At 41.8% G+C, this 24719-nt stretch overlaps 1 protein-coding gene across 2 annotated transcripts; it reads right to left on the bottom strand.

Annotated features, from left to right (window-relative positions):
* Positions 1-15905: 15905 nt before the first annotated feature.
* LOC307086530 (interferon-induced protein 44-like) lies at positions 15906-24219 on the bottom strand. 2 transcript variants are annotated; one of them, XM_079751770.1, is made up of 8 exons: positions 24162-24219; positions 22596-22717; positions 21796-21877; positions 20223-20412; positions 19903-20055; positions 16714-16885; positions 16352-16452; positions 15906-16268 (listed from the first exon to the last, which is right to left on the bottom strand). In XM_079751770.1, the coding sequence occupies exons 2-8, from the start codon at positions 22714-22716 to the stop codon at positions 16083-16085; spliced, it is 1005 nt and encodes a 334-aa protein (XP_079607896.1). In that variant the 5' UTR covers position 22717; positions 24162-24219; the 3' UTR covers positions 15906-16082. The 2 variants fall into 2 exon arrangements, with proteins under 2 accessions (XP_079607896.1, XP_079607897.1); XM_079751771.1 differs by having other exon boundaries at positions 21796-21995.
* Positions 24220-24719: the final 500 nt, after the last annotated feature.

Here is a 24719-nt window from a genome sequence, read left to right on the forward strand (position 1 = left end):
GATCAGAAAATGAAGCTCTCTGCCGCTGGAGGGAACTGGCTAGTTAGTGACGTCACTAGGGAAGGAGCCCGCCGGTTGGCTGAGTTTTGACCGCTCATGCTGCCAGTGACGTAAAGTGATTGGTTGAAAGCTGAAAAGGGGGCGGGCCATGAAGTGTAATATAGGTCCGGCCCCTCCTCCCCGCTGACTGGTCTCTGCCCTTCAATGCAACCGGGCCTCAGATCTCACATCAGAAAGCATAACCGTATCCCACTGTTTAAATGGCAAAAGGGGTTAAAGCGTATCTGAATGAGGATAAGGGGATTTCATAGGCAATTTTATAGACTTTTCCTTTTCAGTAAAATCATTGCTTTACTTAATTTTCGTGCACGGTGACTCCAAGGTTCATTTTAAAGTGAAAATCTTCAAATATTGACTCAAAAATAAAATTAATGTGGCGATTTTTTTCAGAGCATCAAGTGAATAGGAGTCATCAAAATGCGATGTGGCAGCAGGAGATTTTCCATAGAAATCATAATAGAGTCGTTCCGTTGAATGTAACCTGGACATGTGTTTTCAGATCCATCCATATAGATAGACTGTAGGGAAATCACCACGCTGATCAAAACTCGAATAAATCTTCTTCTTACGCCTACCGCCACAACTTTGGGCATAGGCCACGAACAAGGTCTCTGCAGTCATCCCGGTCCCCGGCCAATTTCTCCAACTGTCCCCATGTATGGACAGACCTCTTCACATCTGCATCCAGGTCACAGCGCCAGCTGTTTCTTGGCCTGCCTCTCTTCCCTTTCCCTTGTGGATTCCAAAAGAGGGCATGTCTTGCAGTGCTGGATAGAGGCTTGCGAAGGGAATGGCCAACCCATCTCCAGCGCCTTCGGAGGAGCTCTTCCTCAACAGGCTGCCGTCCAGTTTGCTGCCACAGCTCCAGGTTACTGATGGTGTTCGGCCAGCGTACTCTTAGGATCTTTCTGAGACAGGTGTTGATAAAGGACTGGATTTTCTTCATGGTGGTGACCGTTGTTCTCCAGGTCTCTGCACCGTACAGAAGAACAGGCTTTACCATGGAGTTAAAGATCCTGATCTTGGTGTTACAGCTCAGAGGATCCCCAGACTTTCTTAAGCTGGAGGAAAGCTGCCCTTGCCTTTCCAATCCAAACCTTCACATCAGCATCTGTCCCTCCCAGCCTAATAAATCTGAGTCGATAAAAAAATAAAAAATGATAATAATAATAATAATATATATATTTTAATTTATTTTTTGTTCAACCTAATACATCTGAGTAAATCAAAAAAATATTATTTTTTTCACTCTATTGCTGATTACTATTACAGACAGACTACCAGTGAGACAGACAAAGATAGACAGACGACTGTGTTCAGTAATCATCCAAAAGCGATGGTTCACAGTGATTCACTGATTAGCTAACTGGGCCCTATCATGATGAACCAAACAAGCCTGCGCTTCTTTAAATCCCTTGATCGTTCATTTCACCAGAGAGGGTTACGGGTTAGCTCTAGACTATAGTTGGTTACCTATAGACTCACCTATATACTCAGCTCACCCAGAGAGGGTTAGGGTTAGCTCTAGACCAGCGGTTAGCTCTAGACCACCGGTCCCTGGACTGGAGACGGCCCATGGGACCGATTTTCTGAATAGTCACCTGTTCAAATGGGTGCCAATAACCATGCAACAAAATTGTGGTTTGTCTACAAAAGGCCACCTGTGATGCGTCGGTGGCGCAATATCAGCTGCTTATGGCTTGTTTCAGATCTCCTTTTTAAAACTCCACCCATAGGCAGTGAGTGCGCAGAGTGGGCAACAGGTGGTTGGACAGATGGGTTGGTGGGCAGACAGGAAGGCCAATGCTTTGATTCAGGCCAAATTGAATGATCGGCCAGGTTTATGATAGGCATGCAACAGCCAGATACAGAATTAAGGTTTTTTCCTTTTTTTGTCAGAGTTTTTGATTGATTGATTGCTCTCGGGAAGTAAAGATAGTCTCAACTAATGGGTACAAAAATTAATACAAAATGAACTGCCTGCCCTAACTTAAAAAAACATTTCTCCATTAAATGCCGAGCAGATGCAGTGAGCCAGCCCACAAAGAGAGATGGCTATCCTTAAAATATGATATGAATCCGATATGAATATGAGTGCAGGTACTGTGAAAGGTTGTGTTTTAGCATGCATATTATAGAAAATACAGAGAAAGCGGAAAATTGGGTTGTCCAGAATATACTAATTATTCTGTGGAAGAAACGCAGATATGCAGTTTCATTTTTATCCAGCAAGTGGCAGCAAACGTTGTGTGAGCTGCACTTAGAAACATAGCCAGAGAAAATGAGGCATACGAAAGAACATGACTTTTTAAGGCTTTGAGTTGCCCTAGTAATCATATCCAGTCAATAATAATCATTTAGTGTGCTAAGAAAGAACTAACTGGGACCTAAACCGCAACGCTAACCTATTTAGTTAATTTCTGTAATCTGAAAGACACATCTTACACATTACCCATGTTTCTAATGTGGAAGACACATATAACACATTACCCATGTGTCTAATGTGAAAGACACATATTACACATTACTAATGTGAAAGCCTGGTGGTGAATTCGGGTGCTTCTGAAATTCTTTCACTTAACAGCGGACTTAAGAAGAGAATATGACATAAATGATTCAATCAGATAAATTTTCCCCCTTAAATATCACGTGACAGGTTTCTCTCCCACAGCCAAAACGTCTATGCCTACCAGCTGCTGTTCATCCACTGAGATCATCAGAGCACAGTATAGCTTACAGGAAACCGCTTAGAACAGATCCGCTGTAATTTGGCATGTAAACAAAGAAGCCATGAAAGATTCATGTAAGCTTGCAAACCTCAACCATCACTGTCTTGTTAACAGTCAACACAGTAAAATAACCACCAATACACACGTGGTCAAGTGCATACATGAATGAATACATAAATATAATAAATTAAAATAAGCTATGATCACAGCTAAGTACTTTGACAGGAAATGTTGCTTACAGCACAATATAGTCTGAGAGACAACTAGCCATGGCAAAGAGATGTTTCTACAATGGTGCTTATCTGACCAATGGAAGTAAAACACTTAGACCACCAGGGAGACATAGCCTAACCCTAAACCCAACCAGCCCCACTGCAGTGGTGGGAACAGGTCAGACACAGGCCATCGATCCCACTATCAATAGTCTTCCTCTTCAGCATCTTCTATATGCAGAATGATAAAGATGATTGGTGTGATACATTGTATCGAACAGTGAATATTGATACATTGCAGACTCTGTTGAACCATCTGAACTGAAATATGAACAGGGCCCTTTGTTTCCTCTCAGGGTCAGGGTTCAGTGTCAAGCAGCAAGCGTCCACATGTTGTACATGATGTGAAACCATTTGCTCGCTCTGCTGGTTTGATGACCCAGATCTTTGTTCCGGTCCCAGTCACTTCTCTCCATGTGGAGCTTATCTTACATTAGTAAGCCCTCCGCAGGTAAGATCCGTTTCCCTCGGCCCTGAGTCCGCGGCCACGGCTGAATGGACAGGATCAGTATTCCAGATCAACCCGGCACCGACCGGTCCAGTCAGCTATCAATTATGTAGAGCTCCTCAGACCTCAAGGTTAAGAACAAAAATTTGGTTGTGAGGATCCGACAAGGCTATGAATTGTTAACGCAGCCCTCTTTGTCCAGTATTGGCCGAACATGCAGCGCTAGATTAAGGTCATGGGGCAGCCCTAATCATAGCCCTAACCCTAGCCCTAACCCCTAACCCTCACCCTAACCCCTAACCCTAGCCCAAACCGTCACCCTAGCCCTAGCCCTAGCCCTAACCCTAGCCGTAACCCTAGCCCTAACCCAAACCCCTAACCCTAGACCGTTTTCCAGAGGAGAGTCAAACAGGATGACTGACGTATACTTGGCTATTACTTGAGAGCTTGGCTGAGAGGAGGGGTTGCAGAGATTTAAATCATAGCGTAAATGTGAGCCTGTTGAATGGATGTGAAGTGGTTTTGAAAGGCCAGAGTTATGTAATGTGTTCTTGAGAAAGAGGAGTAGTAGATTAGTAAAACTAAGGCTATTTGGGGCAGGAGGAGGCAAGCATACTAAAGGTATGAAAAGGTTCCAGGTTTGATCCTCAATGCTCACTGCTTAACCTGATCGCATTCTTGAACATGACTCAAGCAAGCTCCTTATCTGTAGTCACTCACCGCAAACCCCTTTAGGATAAAATCATCCCCAAAATCAACGACATGGTAACCAGGTATAGCTTGAAGGGTGAGTTAACCTCCAAATCGCTTTATTTTCATACTAAACGGTTCCGTTTTGGTCTTACAGTGATGGTGAACATTTCTGTGTTCTTTTTTACAGAGGGGAATTCTCTGTAAAATAAGTCAGCTAGTTCTGGCTGAAGACTCTTTTCCAGAGTGGACTTTTTCTATCGGATACGCTCCCTTGCTTGAACGAGATTGACCCAGGTTTGCCCATGCCCCTCCCAAGCCCCTCCCACGCCCCTGCCAAGCACCTCCCTCACCCCCTCACACAAGCTCCTATGGAACCCGTTGTGTCCATGGATCGGGGGGTTACTCTCCCTGCAGTGTGAGGGAGTGTACCCGACAGTGGAGGGAGTGTACCCGACAGTGGAGGGAGTGTACCTGACAGTGGAGTGAGTTTCTGCAGGTCCCGGTTGGTGCTGAGAGGGAAACAGGAGGTGCTGTATCTTTTCTCCTTCTTGGTGGCCGAGTGTGATCCCGGTGGCCTCACCCTCATCGCCTGAGTGGCAGGCGGCTGCTTCTTGTTGGATCCCTGCTGGGACAACAATCACAGAAGGCCGGGTTCTGGTTACCCATCGGGCAGAGAGAGAGACGGTTCCCGGTACTCGTAAGAGAGAACCACAGGAACCAGAAACACTCAGGTTTCAAGACAGGGCAGCCAGTGGTGGGTGAGAGAAGAAGAAAGAGGTGAGGAGAAAGTGACAGGAGCAGATGAGACGAGAGGTTAGGAGAAGGAGAGGTGATGAGAGAAGAGGAAAGGAGAGTTGATGAGAGGAGAGGAAAGGAGAAGTGATGAGAGGAGAGGAAAGGAGAAGTGATGAGAGGAGAGGAAAGGAGAAGTGATGAGAGGAGAGGGGAGAGGAGAGGAGAGGAAAGGAGAAGTGATGAGAGGAGAGGAAAGGAGAGGTGATGAGAGGAGAGGGGAGAGGAGAGGAGAGGAAAGGAGAAGTGATGAGAGGAGAGGAAAGGAGAGGTGATGAGAGGAGAGTGGAGGAGAAGAGAGGTTAGGAAAGGAGAGGAGGAGAGGTGAGTGAAACAGTAGAAAGAACTTGGATAAGAGAACTGGAAAGACAGAGAGGATGAGATGAGCTTTGCTAGCATGTGAGCATGCCTGCGCCCACAGTGTGTGTGCGTGTGTGTGTGTGTGTGTGTGTGTGTGTGTGTGTGTGTGTGTGCGTGCGTAGGACAGTGGGGGGCTGTTAGATGTGGTTAAGGGTCACGTTCCATTCCCTCCGATCAGGTGGTTCCCGGCCACCTGATCTCTCAGGTTCTGTGAGACTGAGTCTGATGACAGGGCGCTGATTGACCTCCGTGCTCACAGCGATAAATAACAGATAATCACATTGAAGAGAAGTTGAAAACCTGGGAGGCGTCTCTGTGAAGCCCGATGATTTCACACCCTAACAACACATGTGACACACAAATAGATGAGGTGCAGACATAAAGTAAAACACGCTGTGACAAAGACTATGGGAAGGGCGTTTTTTTTTTTTATTGACCAAAATAAAGCGGACAGGTGTTGTGTCCCATGATAAACGGCTTTTGTTCCAAACAGCACCATGGAAGGGAACACATAAGGACACTTTGTTAAATCATTCATATTTTTGTTCATTTATTTAGTTTGTACATTAATTTTCTCTTCAGTCAATTATTTCAATGAAATTGTATTGGTCACCCTATGCTAAGCAAATGATTCCTAACGCTTCCCTAATTGCAGGGCCATTCATACTTCCACTATGATTTACCAGAATTGGAGTCCTGAACAACAGTTCCAAATCAAACAAAACATCACACACCAACTACTAAATGTCGATGCAGGGAAGTAAACCCAACGAAAGTCCGTTTACCTTTTCTTTCTTGCTCTTGTGAGGCATTCTGTGATGGGAGCCCCAAAGGAACAGGGAGATTCAGCGATCAGCCCGGCTATCTTCTCACCCTCTGCCGATAAGGGACGTGCATCCCTTCGTCTGTCAACTGACCTGTAGAGCAGTCTGGCTCCCGAATGACCACCATGTGACCGCCTTCCGATTGATCCACTCTCCTTACATGACATCCTTTTGTCATGATCCCAAACAATGTGCAAGGACAGGGGAGATTGTGTGCATTATGGTCGCAATGTGAAACTTAATGCTGCCTGTCCTCCTCTTTAGGCAACTTTCTGGTCCCAGCATTATTCTACTGCTCTAGTTGCCAGCGGCACAATGTGTATTGATCGCCAGTAGATGGCCATGTTGTTATTGTTTTTAGTATGTCGGTGTTTCGGGGTTGGCCACGGGGGAGCGCTGTATCCATAGCGCTCTGCGCCATGCTGGCTGACTTAAGTTGAACCTTCCCTAGGTGGTAATTCATATGCATTCCTGTTGTTTGTGTGTTTTTGTGTCTGACCCAGTTGTTATTTATTTATATAAAGGCCTATGAATGTTTTTTTACATTTAGCATTCAATTATCAATTGTTATGATAGGTTCTGTACTTAGCTAACTCTCAGAAATGTGTTTAGTGAGACAGAGGAACAGGCGGAGAACATCAAATACCTTATTTTATATTCTAGCATAAAGCACATCCACTACATTGCACAAACTCACACACACACACACACACACGCACACACGCACTGTGGTGAGTTTGACAGAAGTGGCAGACGCAGAACCTTCAGCAATGTGGCTGCAGTCTACCGAAACGCCCTTTATCACATGACACCTGACCCTCCATATCACATGACCCCAGACCCTCCATATCACATGACACCTGACCTGACCCTCCATATCACATGACACCTGACCTGACCCTCAATATCACATGACCCCTGGCCCTCCATATCGCATGACCCCTGGCCCTCCATATCACATGACCCCTGGCCCTCCATATCACATGAGGTCACCAATGTGGAGGCTGCTCCAGCACATGGTAGCGTTGTAACATAAGTTGTTCTTGAAGGTTGGCTGTTGATACATTATTACACTATTGATGGGAAGAGTTTCAATGAGACACCGTGCCTCCGTCTCGTGGCTCGCCATCCCAGCGCCGTGCTGATATAGATAGGGTCGCCTTCATTTCCTGCTGAGCGGCGAGGGGGAGAACGGAACAATATTGAAAGAAAACATATCCTCTGTGTGTGTAATGGTGTATGTGCGTGTGTGTGTGTGTGTGTGTGGGGGGGGGGGTTGTGCGTGTGTGTGTTTGCTTGAGCCACTGCATGCATGTGTGCTTGCATGAGTGTGAATGGGTTCGCAGCGTGCATGTGCTTGTGTGCACATGTGTGTGTTTGTGTCTGTGTGTGGGTGGGCACATCAGTGGGTGGTTAGATGCGGTCAGATGTGTGTGAAGCTGGCCAGTGTCGCTTCTTCACAAAATAAATCCAATAAAAACACTAGTATGGCACACAGCATACGCACAAGGAATACAATGATGAACACAACCTTTCTATCCCGGTTTGTCCTCCCTGTCATTGAGCACATGAAAACACATTATTCTGTACACTGCTGTTCAGTTTTCTGACATGTCTCCCTTTTCATGTCCTTTCTTAGCCATCGGAAATTATTCATCCTTTGTGTTTGATTTTCGTTTCGGCATGTGTTGCTAGAATGAAAAAGGTTAAAACTTTTCCTTCATTGCGTACTTAGGTAAAGTAATTCGCTGGAAGCTGCAAAGGTAGGTGGTGAAATTCGCAATGAGGTTTGAGCAAGAGCACAACACTCACTCACTCACTCAGCCACAGACAAACAAACTAAACAAGCCTCGTTGGAGCCCACAGCACCGGTTTTCCAGCTCTTTCACGCTACATTAATTGCCGTCTTGTCGGCCCCGTCTTGTCGGCCCTGTCAAACACAGCCTCTCCTAATGGCCTTGGACCACATTGATTGTCTGGTTGTCCATTTTATTTTCGCCCAACAAGTTCACACGCCCTGCATGAGAAAGTAGCTTCTTGTTATACTTAAATAGCAACAGTTGAACAACAGACACACTGTAGCTTCGCTGTAGGACGCAGGAGGAGGTTTGAGCTCCTCGCTCCGTTCTCCTCTCTGTCTCCCTGCTGTCAGGGAGACAGCGGAGCGGAGTAGAGCTCCAGCCCCCAACGACACTCACAAAGAGGCCCAGCGCGGCTGATCCACTCCCCGGCCGGCGGAGCTAGAGAGGCTCCATGGTTCTGCTGGTGGTGGGTGATGTTCAGGGTCTCTGTGGTTAAGGTGGGGGTGGGTGATGTTCAGGGTCTCCATGGTTAGGGTGGGGTCGGGTGATGTTCAGGGTCTCTGTGGTTAAGGTGGGGGTGTGTGAAGTTCAGGGTCTCCATGGTTCGATGATTTTGCTTTAGGACTCAAAAAGAGAGTTTTCACACAACAAATATGTCGATTCTTTACCAAGAATACAGTTTTTCAATTTCGATTTGTTTAATTCCTCGATCTTTGTTCTCCATGACCTGGTCTTTACCTCATAGAGCTGCGGTGGTGATGAAGGAGAGGATATGGGAGGAATTACTGTGTGAGAGAGTCAAAGATGAAAGGCAGAAAATAACCATTGTTTTTTATCTCTCTTCTGTAGTTGTACATCCATCCATCCATCCATACATACATACATCCATCCATACATACATACATACATACATACATACATACATACATACATACATACACATACATACACACATACACACAAAATCATACATACTTACATACAGACATACAAACATCATCCATCATTAAAATATTTGTGAATGGTTAGGGTGAGGGTACTTTTCCCTTACCAGCATAACTGACAAAAACAGAATTCCCACAATTGAGATACACCGATGTGCACACACTCGTTCGCACACACGCAAACTGACACAAAGACATACACACACACACACAAACAAGTATGCACACGCGCATGCAAATGCACATACACCTAGTTGCTATCTGTAACAGTCCACCTTCTGCATAATTGAAGGGCTCTGTGTTCTGTTGGCTTCACTCTCCCCAGTCAGCTCTCTACAGTCCCCACGTCCACAAGAACGGCTTCTAAACTCTATGTGGAGAGGCAGCTAGGTTGGAACACATGTGTATTATATATACAGAGAATTGTGCCTTTGAAAAGTTTGCACTTCAAACAATGTGTGAGCAGCCAGCAATTTATACAGCTCCACTCTCCCTCCCTCCCTCCTCCCTCCCTCCCTCTTTCCCTCTCTCTCTCTTTCTCGCTCTCTCTCTTTCTCTCGCTCTCTCTCTCTCTCTCTCCCTCTCTCTCTCTCGTGCTCTCACTCTCTTTCTCTCTCTCTCTCTCTCTCTCTCGCTCTCTCTCCCTCTCTCTCTCTCGTGTTCTCACTCTTTCTTTCTCTCTCTCTCTCTCTCGCTCTCTCTCTCTCTCTCTCAAATTTTATAAAGTGGCAATCTCAAAGTTTTGCACCTCATCTCAAAGTGATTTCCCCCATTTACAAAATAGCGTATTAAATGTTCTAGAAACCAATTTCAGATTTGCTCTAATGTATTTTAAAACTTTGCTGCAACTTTACAGAAAGCCCTGCCGTGGACATTTCAACAGAGATCTCTCCGCCCGACAGTCTGAAGGGAAAGGGCTCCTCTTGTGTTTTGAGGAGCAGGCTGACGGTCCACCTGAATCATATCTGATTCAGGTTCCTCGGATAAAGACTTGTCTCGCGAGCCCCGCATGTGCTATGTGACTGAACCCGGCCCAGTTTGAGCATTATTCATTATTTCACTATGGATCATGTCTGATTATCATTAAAGATTGTACTTCAGCAGTGAAAAAGAAACGGTAACAAATGTTAATACATTCAAGACAGGATTATTATGTACATACATCACCACTGTATACAGAGGAAAATGTCCCTTTGTATCATGTGACATATGCTGTCCTCCTCGGCTTTGAGACATGAAACATGTTAATGAGAAGACAGAGGAGCTGATTATAAAGCTGGCCTTTACCACTGTCTGCATCATTCAACATCCATGTCTCTTTGATGAGGATCATCTTTACTGCATATACATATTTGTGTGTGTGTGTGTGTATGGGAGCATTATTTGATAGAGGCAATTGGTCTATCTTCATACTGTACCCCTTGAAATCAACAATAAAGACATTATAAACCAGCATCAAAATATGCTCCCATATTCTTACAGTGTACATAGGGTGAGTAGTGGTGTAAGACAACGTGATTCTACAGTGGGAGCATTATTTTTACTGCATATACATATTTGTGTGTGTGTGTGTATGGGAGCATTATTTGATAGAGGCAATTGGTCTATCCACATACCATACATTTTCTAGTTTATTTTGTTACTTCGAGGAGGTCTGGTGGTCTCCGTATATAATAAATAAATAATACATATATATATATATGTATGCATAGAGTTCGTTAGGACGAAACGCATCCTAGTACATCTTGTAACTCTCTTAGGCAAGATAATTATAGTATTAACAGAGACAATCCCATAAATAAGATAACATTCTGTCGTTAAGTTAATGCTTTACAAACACTTTCAAATAAGAATTGTAGGTACGGCTACTTTATCCCACCAGGCAAGTGTAATATACCGTTAAGAAATGTACAATACTCTGCATGAATTCAAGTATTTAATTTAGCTCTGAAGGACGTATTAAAGGAAATAAAGTTAGAACAATTATTTCCTTAAAGTCTTCAAAGACTAATATGTTAATTATATAAGCGGCACATCTAATAAGCAATTACAACTAACTTTGGCATGTACATTCTTCAACAAACCCTGTGGATAAAGAAGTGTTAACACCACCACCGCCAAGGGTCTTTAGAGAGAGAAGTTATCCATGGGCCTCCCTGGTGACTATCTGTGGTAGAGGTTCAGGAGATATTTAACCTTTGTAGTATCCTGGAATCACACAAAAGAGAGCAGCCTCTCCATAGCCAGGCCTGGATTTTTTTAATTGTAATTGTAATGAACAGGTACTGTATACACTACAAAGGTAGAACTGTGTGAGAATATATCATAGGAAAAAATTAATTTCCAGTTAAGACAAACATATTTTAAAAAAATAATATAAATATATAATAAATATTCAATTATAATAAAATTATAATACAACAAGGAGCAAAAATAGGAAAATAAATTTGAAAACAAATGTAATTTAATTGTTACCTTCTTTAAATAATAAATATTATTGATGATACATATATATATATATAATCATGACATTGGAAACAAAAGGGAACACAAAGACACCATGAATAGGACATTATCACACCCTTTCAAGCTTATTAAGTACAAATTTCTGATTTCACTCGTGCTGGGTAATCGACCATTTGTCATGAAGCAGTTTCCACATTTTTAGGAAGACATTTTCCTTGTTGGCAACTGTAACCAAGCAATGACCACTGTTCAGTCGGTTTGAATAACGTGGCGTTTCTTTGCATGTGGGACATTCTTTTACAGGGTTGGTGATGCAGAAGGTCTTGCAAAGGCAACTGCATTACAAGAAATAAGATACCTCGGTTTAAGGTAGTGCCTGAATATTTTCATACTTTTACCTGGTCATCTTTTAAGACAAATAATCAAGGAGGTGTTTATTACAGTTAAAATAACCATCAAGCATCCTAAAAATCAAGCAGCTGAATTAACTAAATCATGTCAAATTTAACTAAAACATTGGCTTCCCCAATGTTAAAAGGTGCAATGGACTATACATTCCCATGTGCGTATCCAGGCACCATCTGGCCCTGTAAAGGCAGAGTCAATCTGAAAACATTCCATAGCCTAAATGTACAGATATGTAATGGGCGCAGCGGTTCATGCTAGGGGCGGGACAAAATATCGATACGGCGATATATCTTCGCCCATCTTTGTGCAATACGAGAATCGATACACTGGCGCCAAATATCGAAATATTATTTGTATTTTTGTATTTATTTTAAGAATTTCTTTAAAATTGTTATACTTATTCATGAACAGTAAGACAGGAAATATCGCCCCAAATATTGATATTTTAATAATAAAATAAGGCACTCAACATATGAATGAAGGAAATTTTAACGGAAGTTAACTAGCCAAAGACGAGTAACTGAAATATCCAGTTTTGACCATGAATAAAGATCGAAATCCAGCACTATAACTTTTCATTTTGTATTCATCGTTAGACACATATCTCATATATGATGTATAGTGATAGGATTGTCTAACAATATAATGATTATTGCTGAATAGCCGTATCGCGATATTATCGGTATCACGGGCCATGTATCACATATCGTATCGTGAGGTACCCTGTGATTCCCACACATAGTTCATACACTGTCAGGCATTTGGATTTGGATGGAATGCATAGATATGTACAGAGATATTTTGTTTTACTTGACCATATCAGCACAGATCGATATAGAAAAAGACCTTCCACAATGTCTGACCCAAAGTTCAAAATATTATCCTAGAATGTTCAAGTATCGTTCAAGCACCATCACTGTCAGAGAGTTTCACATGGAAAGATTTTATGTTATGTTTTATGATTTTATGTCTTACTTAATCTACTCAAACCTTAAGAATCTTATGTACATTTAACCAACATTTTTGTTCGGTAGGACAGTTGAATGAAGTTCTGCTTGGGAGAGAGCCTATGCCTGTATGCTGAAGTTGGAGACAACCTACCCCAAAAAAGCAGCAGAAGTAGAGAGGGAGGTTAACCTTGCCCAATTTGGTGTTGATGCCGAAGAAGCCTCAGGGTTACTTAAGGCATGGCCTGTGATATCTAGCCTTGAAATTGCCACCCTACGCCATGAGAGACTGCCCAGATTGTTGCAGGAGGAGCAATGGGACGACATTGAACCCTTCAGGGACCCATGGATGGAAGGGGATCTTTACAAGTATACCTTTTTCAGTTTACTGAAAGACATCTTTGTTTTGGAGGGAACGCTTTTATTTAAAAGTGTTGTATTTATAATAAGTGTACCAAAAATGTTTTTTATTTATTTATTCATTAAGTCGAAACCATGATCTTCTGCATGGTTTAAATGTATACTTATATCCTTCTCTAGTATCTTATTTTTTATATTTTACTTTTTTATTTAAATACTTTATTGTGTTCAATCATTCAATTTTCCATAACTTATGACATTCATTTCTGAAGAACACATTTTCTTTCTTCTTTTTTACGTGCACACACACACACATATATATATATATATATATATATATATATATATATATACACACACACATGTACATGCATACACATACATACATACATCCGCATAACCCCCCCCAAAAAAGCAACAAAAAAAACATGGCTTTTACAATCATTATTCCAACTATAGGTTACTACTGCTTCTCATGCGTTTTTAGCAGGATCCCTCGTTTAACTACCACCCCCCCTCTTCTTCAACACCTTTCATGCTTGATTTGCTAGTAAAGGGCCCATCTTTTTTCAAATAAAATGTTCTTGTTGATAATCTTATAAATTACCTTTTCCATGAAGCGCATTTCCTCTATGCTTTTTTTATGGTGTTATATTTTTTTTCCAGCTTCTTGTGATTTATTTAAGTGCTATTATTCTCACGGCCCAAAAGAGGTGTAGCTGTTCCTTTTCAAGTTCTTTGGGTCTTGTTGTACCCAAGAGCATGTTATGTTGTCCTAAGAACACATCTTTCCACAGTTTTAGCTTCCTCAAATGTTGGACCAATATTTTTGTATTTTCTTACATGTATAGAAAATGTGTTTATGGTCAGCGTTGTTTGACCCACATTCCCTCCAGCAACTGGTACTGGTTTGTGCATACTTGAGTGTTGTTGATGGCGTTATGAAGTATCTAAGTATCATATGGTTGTTTTTTGATTCTTGCTCCCAATTTCTTTGAGGATTTTTAACTGGACTTTTTCATGTAGATAGTTTCTCAATTGCAAGTATCTGTAGAAATTGCTTGGGAGTTGATATGCCCTTGCGATGTTGTCAAACGACTCAATTCCAGTGTCACTGAACATTTAGTAATGCACTATGAGGTCCTTATTTGCCAAGCTCTTGAAAGCGTTGTCTAATTTATTTGGAGTAAAGTCTGGGTCGCTCTGTATCTCTCTAAGACAGGTCAAATCTGTCTTTGGCTTTTAATGTCTTACATAGAATTCTCCAAGTTTTAACAGTGTCATTGACTATAAAGTTTGTTTTAGTCCATTTTGAGAAGAGTAGTGTATTTAAAGTGCCCGCCAACTTAATTTCCATATTATTTTTCCATTGAGGGTACAACTCTTTGTTCAACATTATTATAATAAATTTTACTTGTGCTGCATAATGATAATTTATTTGTCAAGGTAATGCGAGTCCCCCATCACTTCTCTTCTGTTGTTATATTTTGAGTTTAACTCTTGGCTTCTTTTCATCCCATATGAATCTTCTCAACAAACTCTCCCAGTATTTTAAATTATATGTTTTACTTTTGGTCCTCCTTGTCCAGTTCTGACTTCAGTGCAGACCGACCCTAACTACCCCAGCTAGGACAGACAGACTGCTGCCAAATATGAAACAAGCATGGTGTAGAAACTATTGTGGTCCCTGTAGAGCAGCAGAACTCGTCCGACCACCTCGATCCAACAGCCTCCCAACTCGGTTTCCTCCTGTTCTTCCCGGCTTCAATAAGTCTGTTTCTACTTTAATTCACTAAGTCACTTAAGTCACTCTCGAAATGCTTTGTTGGCCTTTTCATTGAAAAGATAGATGACGGTGAAGTTCGATTTGGTCTGGAGGCCTAGAAACCGATTCTGTTGACCAATCAACGGACGGCGTGTGTAGCTCGAAATTGTTGGCACCATTTCAGGCGTCTCAGTACTCCAACGGAGGAGTACTGCGAGATGAGTACGGCTCATCAAGGCTCAGTCCGGACCACACCCACTTTTGGCGATGGAAACGAGAACCGTGCCGCACCTTTGCACAGTGAACCGACCCGCACCCGCCGGTGGAAACGCGCCATTAGGTAGGGTGCTGCCTTAGCTGTTGTTACACTTTTGTTTATTTCACTAAGGTGCTTCTCTAAATAAACGCAATTTTCAGTTTCAGAAGAGCTGCTTGTTTTTATTTTCAACTAACCAATAGTAGTTGCAATGCATTTTAAAACGTCAATGCAGTTTGATCCCTGAATAACAGTAGAGGCGATTGAATAATTGATTTGCATGCATAGTATACTACACTTTCCATTTAACAATTAGCACTGTAACCCATAAATTTAGAAATTTTATAATGTAATCAAATGCTCACAAATTATTATGCTTGCTTCATAACGTGAGAAAATTATTATACTTGCTCTATTACGTAATAGGTGAACCTAAATGTTATACGTTGTAATATTATTGGCAAAATATTATTATATTATGCCCTCAGCAATTTGTTACATTATCGACTGGGGTTTCCACATTAAAGCTATGGTATAATTACAGCTAGAGTTTGAGCAATGCGCGCTCGGAAACTCTAGTTTACATCAAAAGAGAGGTTGAGGCTAGTTTGTTGGCCAAGCTATCTCCGCTAGCCTAGCTATTAGATTATAAACTATAAGTTCACATTTTTTTCATTTGTGACATTCAATGGTGAACTAACTAGTTAGTAAGGGTTAGCATTATTTAAGTGTTATTAAATAACACTCAAATAAAACGAAACACAGAATCATGCTTATAACATAAGAGGGACTTTATTATTCTCTTATATAAGATATAAAACAGAAGAAATATGGGATAAAACAATATTTGGGGGGAAAAGTCTGCATTTACAATAATTGTATGACATATAAATTGGATCCACCACTTAAGCCCATCAGTGGAAGTGTATTCCACGATGTGGAGCTCTGAATTTATATCAGAATTCCTTGGGGCCCTCACTGGCCTGGTCCAGGAAATACAGGTCGGTGTACTCCAGGATTAGATCGATGGCCGACAGCAGGAGGGTGTCTGTGTTGCTGTCCAGATCCAGCTCACTGGAGTAGTTCCTCACCGGCATGATGGAGGACTTGGACATACCCAGCATCTCCCCTGCCTTGGACATCTACACACACACAAACTGTAAATTATCTTGCTTACCTGCTCTTGCTCACTTTTCTCCCCTCTCTCACTGACTCTCTCTCTCACCATTGCCTGGATGATTGGGCTCTTGTATACATCCTTCACATCTGTGTTTGTCATAACACACACCTTGTCGATGTGTGTTAACACCGTCACCTGATGCACCCCTGGTGAAGCACAAGCTCATATGAAGACAGGATTAATAATCAAAATAATTTTTTTGGGGGGAAGAAAATACACACACCTTTGTAAATTACACATCAAATGACAATAATGTCTGACAACCGACTAAATGGCAGGTATGGAAATTCATGAAGATGAATTCAGTTGGGTTGTATGCGTGTGGCAATGATAGGGATGTTGGGGTGTGTGTGACGATGGTAAGGTCCCCTAGTGACGGCCCCAAGCCGGGGAAAGGTTGAACTCACCCAGGTCACTGAAGTATGCGCGGAGCTTCTGGAAGGTTTCTCTGAGGCCCGTGCAGTAGGAGGACAGCCGGGAGGCGTCCAAGACAAACACCACACAGTGCACCCTGTTTGCCAGGCGGGGCTCCTCCAGGTAGCCTGCGGTGCACGGGTCCAGCGGGTGGCTGGGGCTGAACTACAGGACAGCAAAATCAGCACACATGCAGATCAGAGAGTCAGCAGAACACATAACACACCATGGGCCCTATCTTGCATCCGGCGCAATAGACTTTCTACTTTGGCGCATGTGTCGTTGCTAGTTTGCAACTGGCGCAGAGCGTTCTTTTCCCTCCACCGCCACGCGCCTGTAAATTAGGGAATGATCTTGCGCCCCAAGGGGCGGTTCGGCGAAAGGAGGAGGTGTGTTCTGGCGCAAACGTTCCCTGGTGCTATTTTGCAGTTTCAGAAAACAATTGCGCCACAAACCAGGAAATACCTGGTTTAAAGTCAGTGGCGCGTTGTTCAGATGCTATTTTAAGGGCGCATGCATAATGTTGCTTGTGCACCTCGCGCATACACTTTGCTTCTCTCATCTACCTAGCCACACATTCTTGGTAAATTATTTGGGAAAGAACAGCTGATACAGCGGTAATAAGTTGTACTTTTAAGTCAATGCATCTGCAAACGCCATACAGCAAACACATATTTTCTTGACATCGTGTACAAGCTCATAACTTTTAGGATTGATGAGTATTTGATCGTGAGAGAACATTGTTTTACCGCGAGTGGGTGTTAAAAGAATGAATGAATGCGGGCGCGCGTGTGTATGTGTAAAAGAATTAATGAAAGCGGGCATGCGTTGGTGCGTCCATCTGTTTAAACACACGCAAACTAAACACGTAACGCATAATACAGTCCATCGCAATGTATATTAACGGAGGGACACATGCATATTAGGAACACAAGTCGATAACGATAATGCATACAACACTGGTAAGAAACGATGTTTAATAATGTATTCTGTATATCATTAAATAGAACCACAGTTACCGCATATCATATGTGTGTTAAGTTTTCTTTGTCAAAATGTATTTGAGGACTCAGTGTTTCTGAAGTTGTGGAAGAAAACGCTATTCCATGTGTGAATTAGGCCACATTATTTGGCCATAAACTGAGCCATTTGAAGTTTGAGTTCAACTCGTCAGATTCAAATGCGCTCATGGCTCTTAAAGGGGATGGGAGCTGGTACTCTCACTGGTTTATTGCACGTTACGCCCAAACCACACCTACGGGTAATTAGGCTACTTCAGACCAACCCCACTTAGGATTCGATTCGTCAAGCCAGGCTTTCCGCTTTAGTTTCAATAAGCGTTCCCATAAAAGGGGCGTTTATCGGGTCATTTTACTCACCTCTACAAAATGGATAGATCAAGAGCAGCATATTTCAATCAAGAGGAACAGATAGTCACAATGAACTTCTATGAGGAGTTCAAAAATCAGATAACAGCTAGGGGCAACACAGTTGCACACATGAGGCGTGCTGGCAAAAAATAGCCAATCGTGTACATTTGTAAGTGAAAAGATTCTGCATATTGTCTATAAAATAATTATGTCAAATGCAGAATTGTTCGCCATTAAACCCAATAGAGTGATGATCATTTTTACAAACTACAAAAGCAACGTCCAACCTGCTTTATTCTATAATTTAGGGTATTCACTTTAAATACACCCTATGTAAGAACTGTATAGCATGTTTTCAACTGCTGCGCTGTAGCAGCGGTGGCGTAGTGGATTTGTATACCCAAAGACCCAAACGCCAGCGACCGGGGTTCAAATCTCGCCTGTCCATCATCATGCCTTTTACCCCCCCATCTAGATGTGGTGCCATCACTGCCTTGAGAACATGGGTTCAAGTTTGAAATAAGCACAAAAATATAATTCTATAACCTTTAGTGAATAAGTATTCTATATGACATAATATTTAGGACTTCTTAAGTTTCACATAAATGGGCATCACTTGGGAGATGAACCCTGCATGCAGAAATTCAAGACTGATGCGCTGACTCCACTCTACCACTCTCTCACGGAGACACACTTCACAACAGTATTGTTACCCAGTGGACTAGTAACATTAATAGTATTCATTTAAACAGTTGTCTACACAAGGTCCAACAAGGACGACCAAATAGCGAATACCCTCTAATGAGAACCTGTATCTCTCATAAAGAATATTCTCGAGCAATGCCAAGTGATCGGATCTGTCCTAAAAGACCCTCTGTCTCCGGAGAGACTGCGGGCTCCGAGGTACATGAGAAAACCCACAAATGGTGATGGTGTTACACCGAATTCTGAGACCCACCGAAAAGTGTGACGTCAGTTGCATATTTTTTGCAATATGCACGAGTTTGAAGCGTAGACAGGCATGACAAAAACATAAATAAAACATTAGATCTCCCCCAACCAAGTACCTTTTTATTAAAGGTGCTTAATAAATACATTTGTTTTGATTTGATTAGCATTTTACAGACCCATACAATGGATGGGGTGTTTAGCACAGTCCTTCACCGTTGCTTCTTTACCCATAAAAAGTTACAGTCAGTGATAAATTACGCTGATTTACCTTTGAGCATTTCATATTATAGGCTACTGTGTAAAACGCTGTTTAGAATTAATGTTAGTATCAAGAAAAGAAGGACCCACCGTTGGGGGGAGATCTTATGTTTTATTTATGTTTTTGTTATAATGCAAACGTGCATGTTGCAGAAAATGTGCAACAGCGCTCCATGGGGTCACACTTTTCGGTGGGTCGCAGAATTCGGTGTAACAACGGCATTGTCAAAGGAGGGGCGAGGAAGCTGTGCTTAGCTTAACTGAAAACCTGCTCCCGACAAGGTTTGGTTGACACCATGGTAATACAGCGATGCTAAAAGAGAGTGACTTTCGTATCCCGGCTAAACCAGGCTTTGAACACAACATACCTCGCTGACCCACTAACCGAGGTTCGTAGTACAGGGCACAGTTTGCCTGACGTTTGTACATCCTCTTGTTGACAAGAAAGTTATTCCAAACTGTTTTTGTGTGGAAGTCCACCCTCCTCCTTTTATCTTAGTCAAGTGTGATAGATACTAGTTGATACTAGTCTGGTGGTTTATGCTGTGGTTTGGTTCTGTTTTGAACAGGCCCCTAACTCCACCACAAGGCTTCTTCTCTCACCTTGTGTCCTTCAGGAGCATTGCCTTTGAGGACAGAAACGATGTCATCGAAATTGATTCCGGTGCCTTGCTCCTCCCCCAGACCCATGACATCACACATGGTCAGTGCAGTAGACCCCCCCCGTTTCTCACCCTGGATAGTGAAGGACTGCAGCTGGTAGGGAACAGAGATCAAACGTCAGTCTCCTTCAACAGCAGCCAACTCGATACAGCCATTACAGTTACACATGCAAGAAGGAGAAAAAAATATTTTAAACAGTAAACTGTACGGAATTGGCACAATGTCTTCCTGAACTTTGCTGTATTCTGGTTCTGTCGAACCTTCTTGGTGAATCCGGTTGTAGACGAGCCCACCATGGCGCGGTTCAGGACCCTTCCTGAGAAGACGGACTGGACCGAGCTGATGAAGCTGGACTTCCCAGAACCCACCGGGCCGAGGAGGAGCACACGGGCCGGCTCCTCATAGCTTGTCTGGTACGAACGGATCTTCGACATCAGCTCTTGCTTGTGGCTGGACATGGAGATTTGAGGAAAACATATGTTATGTCCAAGCAACAGCAGAGATGCCTCCACATATTTCATGTTGTACATCCATCTATAAATATTTAATTTCATTTAATGCGCAACATCCCAGCATCTGAGTATTTTGTCGCCTACCTTCATTTTTATTCATTTATATATATTTATACATTCTTTATATGTTATATTTGTACATTTTTTTAAGATGCTTGCTTCTATCATTAAGCAGAGCACCTGTAAGAGTAACAATTTGCATTTTTTTGTAGATATAGTACATTTTCTTTACAATATCCCACAGAAGCATAACGAAGATGCAGCAGGGAAGGTAGCAAAGGGTTGAGCACTAGACTCAGGCAAGGAGCAGAATCTATAAAAAGGGGCGGAGCTCAACTTGGACTGTCTTCCTGTAATGAGACACACCTGAGAGAGAGCAGCTGAGGCTGGTCTTCGTTTGGGGTTTGATTTGGTAGGTTACCTTTGTATTAATGTTTAAAAGCATGATCTTAATAGTGAAAACGTAGACCCATGAATATTTATTTTAGGTCATTTAAAGATTTGTTAAATAACTGCAAACATAGTTATTGGTTGGATTCTTCATGCTTGGTTTGGGACTTCAACTTGGACGGATAACTTGGGCACGTCAGCCAAGAAACAAGTTATCCTCAAGCAAAAAAGAGATGTATTTAAATGGGTTCTTAGTCCCTGTAATGCAGTGCAACATGGCTCTATGTATGTATGTATGTATGTATGTATGTATATATGTATGTATGTATGTATGTACGTATGTATGTGTGTGTGTATATATATATATATATATATATATATATGGCTCTTTATATATGCATGTATTTTCTTTTCTATTAAATGTCCAGGGGTCTCTTTTAGTTTTCAAACAAGGATGAATTTGAGTGCGTATCAATACAATATAGGTGGGGGTGTGGGTTATTTGAGTGCTGTAGAAAAGCTTTAATTTGAGTTGGTTGGTTTGCAGCGGGTTTATTTATAATTTGCTTATGTATTTTGGGATGAATCATAACTTATTATTATTTTTATTATCATAACAAAGTCCCTGATGGTACAGTTTAGCCCCATTGTTTACTTTCTTTGTCCACTTTAGTGTTGATTTGATGTCTGTCATAAGTCAATAAAGTTAATATTTTTGGGAGAGCAGTCATTGGGCTCTGTTCAGTCTGGGTCGTGTATTTTATATCAGCGGGTGACACGCATGCATTTTTATTACATCCCTATACATTTTTACAGATAAAATAACATTTAATGCAGATGGAGTCATTGGAAGTTGAATAACAAGAAACAAGTGTTCATCCTTAAAGTAAACATTTAGTGAACTATATAATGAAGTAATGTTTTAACTCACTCATTTGTCCACTGAACTTCTCTTAAAGGCTTCATCTTTTCCAGCCATGTCAAGTCCGGTTTATCTTGGAGGTCGGAAGAACCTGGGATGGAGGAAGCCTTGTCATCTTGTTGCGTGCGGCCAAGGTGTCCTACCCTCTTGATTTTCATTCTCTCCCTCTCCTGTGTGCCAATTTCTGCTCCCTTGTCAGATTTTGCTACCTGCGAATGAGGACACTATTGATCCGCGGTGTAGTATTGATGGCTGATGCCGCCGTCGGTGTGTGAATGTGCAACACATTCTCACGGAAATACGTGACACTGTCACGTCATTTAATCTCCTTCGTGATCTGGGACACGTAATTTCAATTTTTTTCGTGCCAAAAAGCACAAATTTCTAACAATATGACAGCTTTTGGCCATCCATGGATATATTTAATGCAGTTGCGCTGCTCTGTAGGCAAACCGCGACGGAAAAAAAGGTAGCTGCTTCATCTCTTCTTTTTAGAATGAGTTTGAAATTTGTGCTTTTGGCACGAAAAAATAGAAATGACGTGTCCCAGATCACAAATGAATAGATTAAATGACGTGACGTGACAGTGTCGCGTATTTCCGTGAGACTGGGTTGGAATGTGTGCAGGTGAATGGGAGGCGATATTATAAAGCTTTGAGTGGGAATTGGTGACAAAAAAGCACTATATAAATGCAATCCATTTACCAAAATCTGATGCGTAGCAGAAATTGGCAGAACACCGGCCTCTCCCATATAGTTTGATCACCGTTCTTTGTTATGATTTTAATAATTTGTAATAAATCCTTTACCTGGCTCCTTTTCGCTGGATCCTTCCATGTTTTTGGTAGTCTTGTTATTGTCTACCGCATTTCCACCATGGAACATAGTACCCGCAGAACCAACCACAATTCCAGCACCAAAAATGGACATTCTGGGGAAAATCCAAAATGAATATCCTTTCAGAGTTCATAAGTTAACCTATTTCAATTGTCTATAGCAGGGGTTTTCAAAGTATGAGAGAGTGAGCCCCCCCTCAGAGAACAAATTTCAGCCGAGGCCCCCCGAAAACAATTCTTTTCTAAATCCCTGTGTTTTGAAAGATCTTTTAATTATTTTACACATTTTAAACATCTCTGATCATATCTTAAACATCTCTGATCATATTTTACACATTTTAAAGATCTCTGATCATATTTTTTTGAAACATTTTTGAAACATTTTAAACATATTTTTGAAAGATTCCAAACATCTTTGTGTGTTTTTAAACACATTTCTTAACACATTTTAACATCTTTATCTAAGCATGTTTTTGCTTAACGTTTTTAAAATACATTTGAACATCTTAATCTGTAAACTGCCAGTTTAGCCTCCTTTTTAGCTCACTTCAACTTTAGTGGGAGCAATGAGTTTGCGTAGCTGTGTTCGAAATCGTTCCCTATCACGGTTACAGTGCACTATATAGGGTGCTCGCCATTTTGTAGTGGTGTTCGAATTCTCTGTGGTAAATTTCATGCACTATATAATGGACTTAAAATACCCAAAATGTTGTTGAACATACGATTTTCCCTACATGTTAATCCCGTATACCACAATGCAACGCAGTCGTGTTTTTCCGGAGGAAAAGAAAAAGCTGAATAACCGGGAAAACGAATAGAAATGTCAACAATTTATTTGGGATTTAACATAGAAAATGTAACATTCAAAATGAATTTAAAAAAAAACTTGATCAAGGAAATGTAACATTCAACATCAATACAACCTCCAGCTTTCCTCGTTGGTGCCCGGTTTGTTTACATGATGTGGGCGCAGCTGTCTGCGTTACACAAATACCCGGCGCATTTACTGACGCAAATTACGTTTAGAAACGTTCAGCGTAGGGTCCGAATTCTCGTTTGTTCGTTCCCTATATAGTGCACTATATTATAAACACTATATAGGGAATAGTGGGTGAGTGAATAGGGAACGATTTCGAACACAACGCGTCTTCGTCTTTGCGGTTTTTTTGCGTTACTTTTCCTGGTATATTTTTTGCTCACGACGCGCCCCCCCTGAAGAACTCTGGTGCCCCCCAGGGGAGGCGCGCCTCACAGTTTGAAAACCCCTGGTCTATAGGGTATTATTGCATCATTAAGTCATTCCCTGATGCTTCTTTGCGTCCGCCACCAACCCCAATAAACCGTCCTCCAAACGGCATCTGCTCTCGATCCTCATTGTGATCCGACCGTACCCGGTTGTTTTACTGAGGGAGGCTAGAAACGCCTGAACTGTAAGCGTTCTTATCTAAACATGAAATCCGGTGACTAAATACACCAACCTTCAAGAGATAACAGTCATATTGATGAACAGTAGTAAAATTGTGTTTTCTATTGACCTACCTGCTGCGGGGTAAGGACGTCTACCAGAGTGAAAGCATGTAGGCGTGACTTTCGGCTGACTTACTGGGAAATGAAAGTGATCAATTTCACTTTCATTTTCATTTTCACTGAAATGCATTATGCATTAAAACCATTAATTATCAAACTTTTGATTAGGCTATTGACTAAACTAAACTGACTTCAATCGATCTACATTGTTATCCAGTGTGTGTTACATTTAATAAACTCTTATCTCTCGTCTTAAATTAACCAGGTTATTAATTCAAACCTGGGGTGCGTTTCCGAGCGTTTACCAAAAATCTCCAGCTAACATAGCTGATCTCTTCGTTGATTTGCTGCGTAGGCCTACTTATCAGCTAATACATAGTGAACAGATGTTTTCTGAAGGCAGAGTTCAGAGTTGCTCTGGCATTCTTCACAGGTGGAAGCCTCACAAACGGATCATTTAGACTACATGCTTGCTTGTTATACAGTTGTGGTTAATATTTGCCAACTTGTTTGTGTCTAACCTACCTATTCTTTGTAACAACATTAGAAACAATTTCGGAAATAGCGTCA

The sequence above is a fragment of the Pollachius pollachius genome (genome assembly GCF_949987615.1).
Source record: "Pollachius pollachius genome assembly, chromosome: 15".
Taxonomy (NCBI): domain Eukaryota; kingdom Metazoa; phylum Chordata; class Actinopteri; order Gadiformes; family Gadidae; genus Pollachius; species Pollachius pollachius.

Excerpts from the sequence above, each read along its gene's own strand:
- LOC307086530 (XM_079751770.1), bottom strand. The coding sequence starts at position 22,716 with ATGTCCATTTTTGGTGCTGGAATTGTGGTTGGTTCTGCGGGTACTATG. Across the intron at positions 20,056-20,222 it reads CAACCGGATTCACCAAGAAG|CTGCAGTCCTTCACTATCCA; the intron begins GTTCGACAGAAC and ends GTTCCCTACCAG. Across the intron at positions 16,453-16,713 it reads CGCATACTTCAGTGACCTGG|GGGTGCATCAGGTGACGGTG; the intron begins GTGAGTTCAACC and ends GTGCTTCACCAG.